This window comes from Tenrec ecaudatus, chromosome 12 (genome assembly GCF_050624435.1).
Source record: "Tenrec ecaudatus isolate mTenEca1 chromosome 12, mTenEca1.hap1, whole genome shotgun sequence".
Classification (NCBI taxonomy): Eukaryota; Metazoa; Chordata; class Mammalia; order Afrosoricida; family Tenrecidae; genus Tenrec; species Tenrec ecaudatus.
In genome coordinates, this window is record NC_134541.1 from 97619101 (window position 1) to 97633428 (window position 14328).

General features: G+C 43.6%; 1 protein-coding gene and 1 pseudogene across 1 annotated transcript in view; both read right to left on the minus strand.

The window, feature by feature from the left end:
* BFAR (bifunctional apoptosis regulator) overlaps window positions 1–14328 on the minus strand; it is a 35907-nt gene that overhangs the window by 5585 nt on the left and 15994 nt on the right. Inside the window, exons 3-7 of the mRNA XM_075564266.1 lie at window positions 13753–13957; window positions 12280–12449; window positions 8030–8174; window positions 3055–3225; window positions 325–527 (exon numbers count right to left, since the gene is read on the minus strand). Of these exons, the coding sequence (XP_075420381.1) occupies window positions 325–527; window positions 3055–3225; window positions 8030–8174; window positions 12280–12449; window positions 13753–13957 (894 nt within the window). The remainder of the gene's footprint in view (window positions 1–324; window positions 528–3054; window positions 3226–8029; window positions 8175–12279; window positions 12450–13752; window positions 13958–14328) is intronic.
* On the minus strand, window positions 12502–13695 carry LOC142423031 (cytochrome c oxidase subunit 7C, mitochondrial pseudogene; annotated as a pseudogene).

Below are 14328 nucleotides of genomic sequence, written 5' to 3' on the forward strand. Positions count from 1 at the left end.
TGCCTAAGCATTTCATTTTAACCAGTTATGATTAGGTCTGTATCTTTTAGCCAAGTGTCCTGACTCAGACTGTCCAACTCTCTCACTTTATGCCCGAGTCCAAAGAAGCAAGTACTGTCCCAGCGGGTGGCCAGGCCTCTTGGTGTGTGCTGTGTGCTGCTTTCCATAGAAATCTCACTTCTCACTTGCTTACTCCCTAAAGATTAAAAGCCTTCACCGCCACACCCGAGGAGCTATAATGGTACAATCACCCCCAGGGAGAACTCTGGAGGGAGCACTTGTTCAGTGAGCACCACGACTGATCATACATGAGAAAGGGCTTACTTCAGTTCACTTCTCGACCAGATCCTCCAGAATGAGAATAACTCCAGAACCGAGAGCAGCATGGCGTTGACAATGAGAAACCGTGACGTCCAGTAATGAACTTCCAGCCAGTCCCACGCAAACTCAGCAATCAGCTGGTATGGGAGGAAGGAGTATTTGACCAGGAATTCCCTCCACTGCTTCCACGTGGGTTCTCTCAGATCCTTTAGGAGCAACACATACAGACACAACTGCTCAAGAGGAATGACTTTCACCCACGACACTGGGGTTACCCCAGGGCACTATTCATCTTAATATTATCCAGTAATCAAACAGGAAAATTCTACCTGTCAACTCCTTAACAATGAATCTGAGGTAGCAAAGATAAATGTCACCAAAAAGGTCAAACTGAGATGCATGTTACACAATCATGGAAACAAAGAAGTCAAAATCTAAACCTAAGCCCCAACTCAGGTTGAAGTGAACTTCACTAGCATTTTGGGGGGCTACTGTCGTCATCACAGCATCGGCAGCCGCTGAACGGACTCCACAGCACAGCTCTCCTAGGATGGAGCTGGGTTCCCAAGACTGTCATTTTAACGGAAGCAAATGCTCCATCTTTCTCTGGAGGAGTGGCGTGGGGTTTACATGCCAACTTTTCAGTCAGCAGCCAACGGCTTAACCATTCAGCACCAAGACTCCTACATTTAATACTTTCTCTGTTGTAGAACAGTAATATTTGGGGGGAAAGTTTTATAAACACTATGTTTCAAAAAACGTTTTGTTTGGAAAAGAAAGTTGCACTATTTTTGCATTTACTGGCACAGCAGCTTATCAACTCGCCCTCCCCTTTCATCCATCGTTTCTTTCTGTGGTTCTAGTTACCCCGCCATTTACTGTACACAAATAGCAGCCTAATGCTTTGTCACAATGACTACACATCAGTCACCTAATATAGCTTTTATGACAGTATACCTACTGTTTTCATTGTTCTATTGAATTGTTCTGGTTGTTACTCTTCCTGTGCCTAATGTGGAAGTGAGCACTTCTATTGCAGGGAGATATAGGTAGGAAAAGACGCAGTGCTATCCACTGCCTCAGTAATCTACGGGGAGCCTTGGAACATGTCCCCCACAGATAAGGGGGACACTGTAAGAGGAGATCATTGAAAATTAAAAAGGCATAAGCTCCTGGCAGGCAGCTCAAAGCCTACTGACTCACACCTTGCTGGTGGTGCAGGAAGACTTTAGTGCCACAAGAGAGCCTGCATGTTCAAGGAAAACCGGTGCCTGGCAGTGCTGGGGGCTTGTGGAAAGGGCAGGGTTGCTGGGGGAGGGCAGGTAACTGACAACTGGATAATTAGAGGGCCACATTGCAAGAGTGCTAATCAAACTCCCCACTCAAGGCTGATGCCAGTTAGCTGGGCTCTGGATTATAGTGTGAAACGGTCTTAACCATGATTTCAGAGGTATCAAGTAGAGTTTCAGATGGAATGTGAACAGAGACCTGCACTGAAAATGACTTATTTTCCTACAGAAAACTGCACATAATGCACAGCAAGCGACTATTTTCTGAGTCGTCGTCACCAAAGCACCTCCCCCGCCAAGTGGAGTTACACACCAAACACATTTCTAGTGACGTGTCTGTCTGGATTATAAAAGAGGTGTCAGAACTATTCAACTGCATATGGCAAGACTCTTTTTAAACTAAAGTGTTTGGACCTGATTCATTAAAACAAGGGAAATGATTTGCTTGTGAACACTAACCTTGCTCTTCTTTCTGCATACTTCAGTAATACGACAAACTCTAAATCCAGATTTTAGGGCAGGCTAGGATAAGATGTGATTAGGTGTTTTGAACAGAGTACAAAGTTTAAGTTCTTTCTTCAGTTTAAGAAGAGAAGAAAAAAACATTGCACTAGGATGCAAGATTAGAAGGTATGTCTTTTATATTTAGGTGACTTTTGATACAAGTAGATTGGCAGAACCCAAATAAGGAACATTACCAATGAATCAATTCCGACTCACAGGGACCCGGTATTGGGTGTCCAATACTGCACATTTTACAGCGGATGACAGCCTTATCTTACTGCCCAGGAGCTGCTGCTGGGTTTGAACACCGACCTTGTGACTTGCAGCTTAATGCTTATCCTATAGCACGTCCGGGGCTCTTTCATGCAAAGGACGCTACCCTCAGCTGACCAACTAGAACAAGAAATCACCGAGTAGAGTGATTTACTCGGAAGGGATCAGTGATAAGTCTGCAGAAGCAAGGTCAAAGGTAAGTGGGTAACTATCCCTATGAAGGGGCTTGGTGGTCTGCTCATGTGACAACCTGTCAGTGAGCTGCAATGAGCCATCACTACATAGAACTGACAGAACAGACACTAACCATGCCTCATCAGAGGGCGAATAATTAACTTTTGGACACTGTTAAGAGACAAGATTACCAAGTAGAGAATCCATACACAAATTTCTTTAGAGCAATACAGACCTATGCTGTCTTCTTTTATAATAAAAGCAATGCTGTTTTTTTGAAAATTCAAGTCGAGAGAGCAGTCCCTTTACTAGACAACTTTGGAAACAAAGTAGTCTTTGGGGAGTGTAGCAAGCCCTATATTTTCTTTTGCTGGGGATTCTCTGTGATGAAGTTCAAACTCGGGCTGGCTGCTGTGTGCTCCTTCACAAGAACCCACAGTTCCATACCACACCGAGGCACGGCAGCAACGTCCCAGGCAATGTGCAGACCTACCAGGAGTTTGGAGATGACGTCCTCTCCCGAGTCGTCTTCTTGAGGGCAGATGGTATGGATGAAGGGTAGAAAGGTGTCCGTGTAGTCAAACAGGTAGAGGTATAGCAGACCAAGTCTTGGGGAGCTCTTGAGGGCATACAGGAGGAACAGGGACCTGCCTGGGTTTACAGCCTACAAAGAATGAGGTGGGCACAGAGCCACATTACTCCAGCTGCAGTCAGCTCCCCACACATACTCCCACCAGTGATACAACTGGTACCATCGGGCCGACCTCATCTTTTGCAGTGAACGCACACAAACGCATGAACGACATGACAAAGCCAAGGAAGTCACAGATCCACAGGACTGCACTATGAGCAGATCTAATTTCTACCCAATGCTGGGATAATACATACTCCTAAACCCTGGTGGAACAGAGACATGTCACATACAGCAGGACTTCATTTCTCTTTCTGGCAGAGTAATTCTCTGCTGGATTCAGCCATGCATCTACTGCTGAGCATTTTGGCCCTTCCACTATTGTGGAAGTGCGGCGATAGCCTCGATGAAGGGCCATTCATCCTCATTACCATAGCCATTCAAGGGGGCTTCAGAGTGTGTCTCCCTAATGCAAGGAGTCCTGGTGATGAGAATATGTAACACCCTGCTTTCTATGCTTGGAGATTTCTAGCCTTACAAACCCTAACGGACTGCTGGAGTGAGACGGCCTCAACGGCAGTGGGCTGTTTTCACTCTGAGTGCTGTGAGGCTGGAAGCCACGCCACTGGCACTTCGACTGGCAGCACGGTCACTCAGGGAGGCTGGAAGCCACGCCGCTGGCACTTCGACTGGCAGCACGGTCACTCAGGGAGCCTGGAAGCCACGCCGCTGGCACTTCGACTGGCAGCACGGTCACTCAGGGAGGCTAGAAGCCACGCCGCTGGGACTTCGACTGGCAGCACGGTCACTCAGGGAGGGCAGCTGTCAGAGGCGCTTCTACACTAAGAACAGATGAAGGACTAGGTGACCCACCTCTAGGGAATCATCACAGAAAGCCTATGAATAGCAGCAGCACACTGTTTGGTAGAGCACTCATTGGAAGATGAGCATCTCCCGTTCTCTGTTGTACGTGGGGTTGCTATGCAGTGGAACCAACTAGACAGCACCTTATAGCAACAACGATAATTAAACGATGTGAAGCATCCCTTCCTGTGCTGGACTCCTCTTCGGTGAAATGAAGCTTCTTTCTGCTTTTTTTGTGGTTATCTTATTTTTGTTAAATACAGCAATTCTTTACATTTTAATATTCTAGATATTAGACCCTAGTCAGATATTTCACCTCACCAAATTTTCTCCTAATCCACAGGTTAACTCTTAATTTAGTTACTGAAGTTGCTTTTATAACCAGGGAAAATACAAATGTACACGCATAGTATTAACATTTACCAGAGGGGATGGGAAGACGAGGAAAAATGGTCCACAACATCACCGAAAAGTCAAACACAGGTTAATAGGGTGTTTTTCCCCTAATTTCTGCGCTTGTCTTAAATAGCTCTGTGCTTGTTTGTTCAACAAATAGGTACTAGCTCTGTGCTGTGCCAGGTGGCCCTTCAGGGGAAAGAGCACAGCACTAAGAAAGAGTTTACTTTAATGTCGCTGACTCTGCCAGTTGATGCTCTACATATCTGTGAATCTGTGTTTACCTCACAGTTAAAAATATACAAACTTCTTCATTTAGTTTTCAGTGCCTCTGTGAATGCTGTGTTTCAGAGTTATGGACTAAATTACTTACTTAGGCCACTTGTTTTAAATTTCCTTTTCTCTCCTATGTTCAATACAAATACAACCCTCTTGTATCTAAGACCCTTTGTATTTCTGAGTGTATTTTTATTAAGTGATGTCCGCTTATAGAATAATTAAATTTACACATTTTAAAGATTCTGATACATTTTGCAAAACTGCTTTCCAGACAGTTGTCTTCTTCTAGGTCCTCAAACTCAAACTCACTGTTATCAAGTCAATTCCAACTTAAAGGACAGGGTAGAACTGCCCTGGTGAGCTTCAGAGGCTACAGAAGCTAAAAGTCTCATCTTTTTCCTAAGGAGCAGCTAGTGAGTTTGAACGGCGGGCCTTGCAGTTAGCAGCTCAATGTGTAACCCACTGTAATACCAGGGCTCCTTGTATCAGGGAGACAGACTCGAACACCATGGTGAGCTCCCCTTGAATGGCTTTGATAATCAGTAAATAAAACTGCTCATCAATGCTTATCTCAGCACTTTCCACAATAATCAGCAAGTGGAAAGGACCGAAATGCCATCAGTAGCTGCATGGGTAAGGAAGTGTTATGCACATGCACACAGCAGAGAATTGCTCTGCCAGGAAGGGCAACGCAGCCCTGCTGCATGGGACAACATGGGTGATCCCTGAAAACAGGCTAAAGAAGTCAGCCAGTCACAAAAAGCCCTCCGATATCCTAGCACCGCACTCGAAGAGGCAAATATATGAAGACCAAAGCTTAGCAGTGGTCATCAGGAGTGGAAAGGAGAAGGAAAGGGGCGTCTTGGCTTAGGGACACTACACCCGAGAAGCTGTAAACACGGTTATGGAGTCAGTCCTGACGCACAGTGACCTGGAAGGACAGCGCGAAACTGATGCTCAGGGCTTCAGAGAGGAAGCAGATAGCCTCCTCTTTGTCCATGAGAGCTGCTCGTAGGTTTGAACTGACAACAGCCCTAAGTATAGTCCACTGAACCAAGTGAAAGGTAATGAGGCACTCTGAAAAGGAAATGGTAACGTTCAACGTCATTAAGCCCTAGAGAAATGCACATAAAATGAAATGAAGAGCAGACAGACAGCACCACCCATCTGTCAGAATGGGGGTGTGAGGCTGGGTGGAACACAAACTGCTTTTCCACGGAGCCATCTAATGAGAACAGCGGCATTCAGCGGGACTCTCAGACATGGGGGTTGGAAGAATCTTCTCACACAGCATTTCCTGACTCATCAAATGTCCAACCTTAGGGAAGAATGGGCAGCAAAGACGATTTTAAGGAGCATAATGACACGAGTCTGTTCTTTATACAATCATCACATTCCCACTGGCTCAGATCACTTTTGTGTTTTAAACTGGGTAACTGATGGATCTAAGACCCAGCAATGTTTTGCTAGACATTAAAAGTCAACATAAGATGAATGTAAGCTGAAAGAGGATATGTTTTTATAATAAAGCAAGTAGGAAGAAATGGCATACAAATTTCTTAGCCATAAGCAAACACCTTCAGAGAAGGGGGTCACTGGGTCTGCAGAGTGAGCTTAGGGACACAGGGGAAACCAAGGTCAATCGGCCTAACATAGTTCACAAAGACAAAATTCTACATCCTACGTTACTGACAGTGACTGGATCTTAAAAGCTTACAAGGACCATCTATTGGCTGCTCCCTGTCCAGAAAAACGAAGAGTATATGAAATCAAAGCTGCGTGAACAAACTGCCTAATGGGGTAATGGATTGTGTAATCCACCACCTCAGCTCTGAGACCAGAAAAACTAGCCGGTGTCTAGCGACCACAACCTATAAGAGGCTACCACAGAGGGTCCTGGAGAGAGTAGAAGAAAAATGTGAAATGAAACTCAAAATTTTAGAGAAGACCAGAGATTGGCAGCACCCTGAAGACTATGGTTCTTGGTTATTCTTTAGGCCTGGAACAGAATTTACCACTGTAGTTTAACTTTCAGTCACACCCTCGGGCCTGTAGGGTGAGCAGTAATACCGAATAAGCATAAAGCTTAGCAGGGAAGTAGAGACAGGAAAAGAAGGACCAATTGAAAGAGTGAACATTGGGAAGAAGTGGAAGGGTGCTGTCACACACGGGATTTGCAATAAAAATCTCATAAAACATAATGCAAATGAATGGTTGAATGAAAAATCAATTTGTTCTATAAGCTTTCATTCAAATCACAACAAAATGCTAAAAACAAAACAAACACCATGAAAACTAAAAAGCTTCACACTCACTTTTAAAAAATGCTAAAACTATTTATTTTTCAGTTGCTAACATAGCACATGCACTTGCTGAGGGGCCCAGGTTCACTGTCCTCCACAGAAGGCAGACACTGTCAAGTGTGTGGGTGGGTATTGCACAGGAGAAAGCGAGCGGCTGCACAAACTCCTTTAGTTAGGCTTATTGTGCCAAACAGGCCTCCAGAGGAACACGTGATGGAGTTCAATCAGGTAGGAGCAACTGAGATAAGTGCTTTCCAAGGCCGGTATACATCTTTTTCTCCCTGGGGAACAGACCAGTGTGCTGCACTACCTGCGGGCTGATCATCGCTAGAGATTGAGACCCCATTGGGGCCTGCTTCACCATGCTCCCTGCATTACTGATGGTTGCTGCCTGCAGGCCCACTCTGCCTGTCTTCCACTGTCTGCTTCCTTGACCTCGGTCCAGCAGCCTATGTGAGTTGAAGGGCCTTCCTTCCGTGTATTAACTGAGCCCTGTATACTGCTGTGTGGACTAATTAGTCGTTACATTCCTTTTTACTATATAAACCTGTATCAAATCATAAGTGTCGTAGCTTTGTTTCTCTAGAGAACCCTGCCCAACACACTCCTTGGGAGGATCTGCTCAGTTTTTGCCTCCTACATAAGGGAATTGTGTTGTCAGATGCCGCTGAGGTGTTCTCAACCTACAGCGACCCCAGGTGCCAGTGACACGGCCCCAGAGGATTTTCTGCACTGTAATCTTTACGGATCACCAGATCTTCCTCCTGTGGAGCTACTGGGTGGGTTCTTGGCCCCGACCTTTGGGTTAATAGCCAAGACTTAACTATTTGCACTACTCCGGCTCCTTTTGTTGTGCACACATACTAAATGCATGCATTTAGCACCCACTTCAGGAGCACAGCACCTCTGAAGAGGAGGCTCCATGGTTCTCTTCTTACATAAGCAGTGGGGAATGCAGATGACGTTGCACTTTCAAGTAAAAAAAAAATGTTGACCTTGTATTCCCAGAGATTTTGGGGGGGCTTCACCCCTAGTGCTTTGACGCGCTCCAGCTCCATGAGGATGGCTCTCCTGTGGCTGCTGTTTTCTATGGTATATGGCGCCCTTGAGAACTCTTCCTCCGTCAGAGTTAACAGCAACCTGCGGGAGGAAAGAGTCCTCATGTGAGTACACCAGAAGCAAACGGGCCACACTCAGACTTTCATCTTATTAACTCAAGTATCACAGGCTAAAGGGAAGACAAGTTGCTCAATATATAAAGAATAACATCCAATAATTGAACATTACCTGCCAGTAACTATCTGAAAATGTTTTTGCAGATTATCACTCCTCTGTTTAACAAATCTGCAGGGGGGCATTATACTCATTTTGGGGACGAGGAAAGTGAACTTGAGAAATAACATGACCTGGCTAAGGCCCAGGCAGGTCGGATTTGCTCTAGTCTTTAATATTTCAGTCATATACTGCAATCATTCACATGTTAAAAGTGTCATACATATGATACTTGGTCAGTTCACCGCCCTTCTTGACCCAACCCGAATTTGCTCTAGGAGCAAATATTTCTCTCTTGTTCTACGACAGAAATTTCTTCTTTGGCTTTTAAAATATTGTTGGTTGTCTTTTCATTCTCATTCTCGATATTTTATCTTATTATTTTCTTCAGTTTTGTTTATTTCATGACTTGTATTGGGTTTCCCACTTTGTGGAGCACAGGAGTGGATGCAGAGACAATGACTGACAATGGTTTATCCAGAATGTCAGGAGAGAGTGGGAATAGAGTGGGTGAAGGGATGTAAGAAGCAAACAATGAATGCAGGAGGGAGCATTACAATTGATTGTGATGATGTCTACACAACTCTTTTTAAAAGTGATTTAACTATGAAAGTGTATGAAATGTGACTATTATATACAGAAAACTATTAGAAAAAGAAACCAAATTTTACCAATAAGCATGGGTGAGAGGAAGGGTTTTTGTGTAGGGGAATTGAGTTTGTTAATGATGTGGAATAATTTTGAAAAGGATTATCAATATTGGTTGTACAACAGGAAGATTATAATATAATCAACAGCACTGAATTGTACATGTAAAGTTAGGGAATTGGAGAATGTTTTGTTGTGTATATTTTTACCACAATTTTTAAAATTACAAGAATAACAATGCATATAGGAAAATGCTATAAAATTGATTGTGATGATTGTATAACTCTTCTCAAGATGATTGAATTATTGAACTGTACAAATTATGAAGTGCCAATAAAACTTTTTTTAAAAAGTACCATGGACTTCCAAAAGGACAAACAAATCTGTTTTGGAGGGAGAGTGCTCCTGAGAGCAAGGTTGGTCAAACTTCATCCCATGTACTTTGGACCTGTTGTCTTAGGAGAGACCAGTTTCTGGAGAAGGACATCATGCTTGGTAGAGGGGCAGCGAAAAAGTTGGGTCCTCATTGAGATGGACTGACACAGTGGGTGCAACACTGGGCTCAGGCATAGAAACAGTTGTGGGGATGGCACAGGACCAGACAGTGTTTCACTCTGTTGTACACGGGCTTGCTGGGAGTCGGAAGGGACTCGATGACACTTATTAATGACAACAATATGCTGGTGGAAGCAAGGAGAACAGGCGTGCTCTGTATTCTAGAAGTGTGGTCTTTCTGTGAGTACTTCGGTAATATAAGAGAGCTTCAAAAAGTTCATGGAAAATTCAATTACATTTATATGGATTATAATCTTGGACCCAGCAACTCCAGTTTTAATAATCTGTCCTATAGAAGCAAAAAGAGCACAAATCTATTGTAATAACAAGGTAGAGAATTATGTCTGTCACAACTTGGGCCAAGGTGAGCAGGATGAGTCCTGTCAGGCAGGACATTTCTGGACCACATAGAGTACAGGTCTGAGATAGTTCATGTTTATTGTGCCAACCTGGCCAATAAATGCATGTGGGATTAATTGAAGTGCAGAGGGATAAATGGCTCGGCGAGCCTCACTCAGGTCTCTTGCTCTCTGATGGTCAGACCACTAGCCGCTTAGTTCCCTGCTTCGGCTGGCAAGACTGACTTCCTGCAAGACATCCCTAAGAAGAAGCCTCATGGACCTACCCCAGTGCAGCCCTGGGTGCTGGAACAGCCGTGTAGAGACCCCTGCCAGTGCTGAGATGCTTACACGTTCAGATTCGGCTTTCCTCCTGCAGCCGGCATCATTGCATGTGTTTTGTGAGATTAAGGAGGACTTTGTAGATCAGTGTCGGACATCTGGGCTAAAGTTGGACTTATGGGCTTAGACAGCACTGGGTTGGGATGCTTTCTTATTATATTTTTATTTATTTTTTGTTTTAAACGTTTTATTAGGGGCTCATACAACTCTTATCACAGTCCATACATATACATACATCAATTGTATAAAGCACATCTGTACATTCTTTGCCCTAATCATTTTCTTTTCTTTTTTTTTTCCCTTTTCTTTTTTTACATTTTATTAGGGACTCATACAACTCTTATCACAATCCATACATATACATACATCAATTGTATAAAGCACATCCATACATTCCCCGCCCCAATCATTGGGATGCTTTCTTAATGTACACTTAACCTATATATAAAACTCTCTCTTATATACATATGATTTTCTGTGGATTTGTTTCTCTAATGTACCCAAACTAACACAAGGTCTTATGTTTGAAACACAAAAGTAACCCAAGCAAAAGGGAATGTGATGCTGGTCCTGTTTAAAAAGTAAGCAGAATTACATTATTTGTCTGCTGCTTCAGATCCACTATGCTGCCGCCCCTTCCTGAGGTGGAGGACATTTGATGAGACAATTCCTCCAACCCTAGTGTCCCTGAGAAAATCTTGCTGATGAAATTCTATGTAATAATCCCCAAGTTGTCATTCATCTACTTGCTCAGGACATGTTGCCCAGCTTGAATAGTTTCAATTCAGCCTGCACAGCAATCTGTAGATGGTGTGGTGAGTTCCTGACACCAGCTAGGTGACTTAACACTGATCTTCTCTGAAAAGTATAATTTCAAAGCTATTTTACTTTTGGTATTACATGACAGTTCTGCATTCTTATTGCTCTTTTCTAACAATGGTATGTTACTTTTATAACCAGCAAACAACACTAACAATAAAGTAAAATGCCAATGACAGGAAAATGGTGAAGCCACTTTGGAAAAGTCTGAAAGTTCCCCCAAAAACTAGGCCTAGAGTGGCCATCTGCCCGGTGATTTCCACGAAAGTGTATGCTTACAAAAACAAAACAAAAAAAACTTTTGATGACTGTTCAGAGAGGAGCAACTCATAAAAGTGGAATCGACGACATGTCTATCCACTGATAATTGGTGAATAGAATTTGATGCATCCACATACAGGCATATGATTCAGCCATAAGGAGGAATAACAGTGAGTACAAGAAAGAAGAAAAATTTTTAAATTTGATTATGGTGATAATTGTACAAGTCTTCTTGATAAAGACTGAACTACTGACCTGTAGGACATGTGAATTATATGGCAATCAAACTTCTAAAAAAAGAAAGGAAGAATAAAACAGTGAACTAACAAACAGATCAACCTGGAAATCACGATGCTAAGTGAAAGCTGCCAGACACAACAGGCCACAAGGTGAATGAGTCCACTATGCAAAATGTCCACACCAAAAACCCACTGTCACCAAGCAATGCCGAGTCACAGAGACCCCTCAGGCAGTAACTCCCGAGGAGCTGGTGGTGATTTTGAACTGCCGAAAATGCGGATCACAGCTCAAGGAGTAACCACTGTGCCACCAGGACGTGGTCCAGAACAGGGCAAACGGCCAGAATAAGCAAATCCAAATGGACAGAAAGTTAGGGAGAAAAAGGAGGAATGTCTGCTAAAGGGTAAAAGCTCTCTTTTTGGGGCGATGGAAATGTTCCAGCACTAGACTGTGGTTGACAGTTGCAAAACTATGCGAATACAGACATACTCCAGTTCCAGACCACATTAGACTATAGTCAATAGTATCCAATAGTGTGATGAAAGTCTGAAATAATGCAAGAATGACCAAAATGTCACACAGACAGGAAGTGAGCACATGCTGGAAAAATGACACCACAGCTTTCCATTTATATGAAAAAAAGACCACCTACATACAAAAGACCAATGAACTGTGTACTTTGAATGGGTTGATGGTATGTCAACTATATTTCAATAAAGTCGTTTCTAAAAAAGGCCCACGACATGGTATCACACAAGTTTGCTCCTCACCTTCCATTTACTCTCTCAGATAGAAACCTGTCTCTGTAGAGAGAGGCCCATGGGCCCAGTTGCTCCAGCCAGAGGACGACTTCTTCTGCTGTCCACTTGGCCACAGCCTTGTGCACCAGAAGGTCATGCTCTGACTCCCTGCTGCTCCAGTGGTACACCAGCAGAACCACCTGGGGAAGGACAGGAGACGTCAGACACAGATAGTAGTGTAGGGCTGGGGAGGGGAGAGGATGAATTTGAGGGGAATGCTGCCATTTCTAGACATGGATGCAGGTGACGTCATTGCCACAGGAGCACTGGGCAACACACTCTGGGGTGCGGTGCGGGACAAGAGACAGACAGGCCAAAATTCATGGCAGGGTGCCTGGGAACAACTGCATCTACAGAGCCCACCAACATGGTCAATACCACTGATTTGCATACCTTTCTTGCTGAGTCATGGCTAACACTTAGATTTTTGTGTCATGTTACTTAAACAAGCTCTACATTGATGAGCCCAAAGGCTCTTATCACCTGGGCCTGAAAGGGTCACCATTTCAGTTTGACCACTTGTCTGTAACTCAGTTTGTGATCTGTGAAACAGGAATAAAATTGGTGAGTCCCTGGTGACACAAACAAATCAGTGCTTGTGTACTAGCAGAAGGGCTGGCAGCTGAATCTACCCAGAGGTGCCTCAGGAGACAGGCCTGACGATCTGCTTCTGAAGGATTCTAATTTTTTTCATGTATTAAGTTTATTTACAAACATAACCAGTACACTATTAAGTTCAACAGAGCTTGATCCAATTTTCAGAGGTTGGACTTCATACAATGCTCTCATCTGTTTCACAGATGAATTTAAGCATCCTTATTTCTTAAGCAGTTGGTGTCTTACTATATAAAGAAGGTGCAGCAAATCCAGACCCAAAGAACATGGTCATCATAACCAGTAACCGCCACTTGTTTCCCACAGAAAATGGCAAATTCTTCCCAGGGCCCTTCTCAGAGTGGCCCCTCCGGACCACAGAGGTGGTGAGCCTCCGGATGCTCTTCCCCAACATGGCGCTGTTGGAGGCTCTGCGAAACTTGCAGAGAGCGACCACAGAAGAAATGGCGGTACCAGTTCCTGCTCTTGACCTGGTTCAGAATTCTAACTTTAAAAGAACCAGTGGGGCAGTTCTATTCTGCACAGCGCGGGTCACTATGAGCTGGAATCAACTCACAACTCCATGAATAAATTACATTAGAGAGGTAATGGTCCCTCGTTGTGACCTAAGATATAAAGAAGACTACATGGAAAAAGGCTAGCATGCATTGGCTCTAATTATTGTTGGATATTTAAGGAAGCGACATTCATCACAGCAGATTCCAATGTGCTAAGGGAATTGTCATATGCAGTCATGTCACCGGCTGTCGAGGTGCGTCTCAACAGAACTAACCTCAGTGGCAACCATGTGTATGCTCGAATGAAACACACGAAGAAAAATGAACTTACTGCCACTCCAGTCAATGCTGTGAGCACTCCAGAAAAGAACCCCCCTCCTCTCTGGTGACCCGCTCGGCCCACATTGGGAGTCATGGGAATCTGGTCGTTCCCATATTTTTGAAATGCGGAGAGACTCTGGACGATATCGTTATTCTGCTGAATGTCTTCAAATCGCACCCTAATGGCGTCAGGAAATAACTTTTCAATTGCATCCCTGGGAAAAACAAAATCACAACATAATTGGCTGCAGAGCCTTCATATGTTTAGAGATGGAAATAAGAAGGTTAGAGTTTAGTAACATATAAGTATAGTTTTAAGACTGGCTAAGATATCCTGTTGACACCCAGCAAAAAACTTAAAAACAGCTTATAAGGCTATTAATAATGAAAAGAGGAATAAATTAAAGTATGTCCAGACAATGTAATGTGACATAAATTAAAAAATGAACTCACTGGCTCATGATGCATCAAGATGCACAAACCTAAAGGTACACATAATTTTGAACGGAAATGGTAAACTGTAAGTAAAAACATACTGACTATCCCAACTGACAGGAGAAAATATGAGGGAGCTTTAGAATCTGTG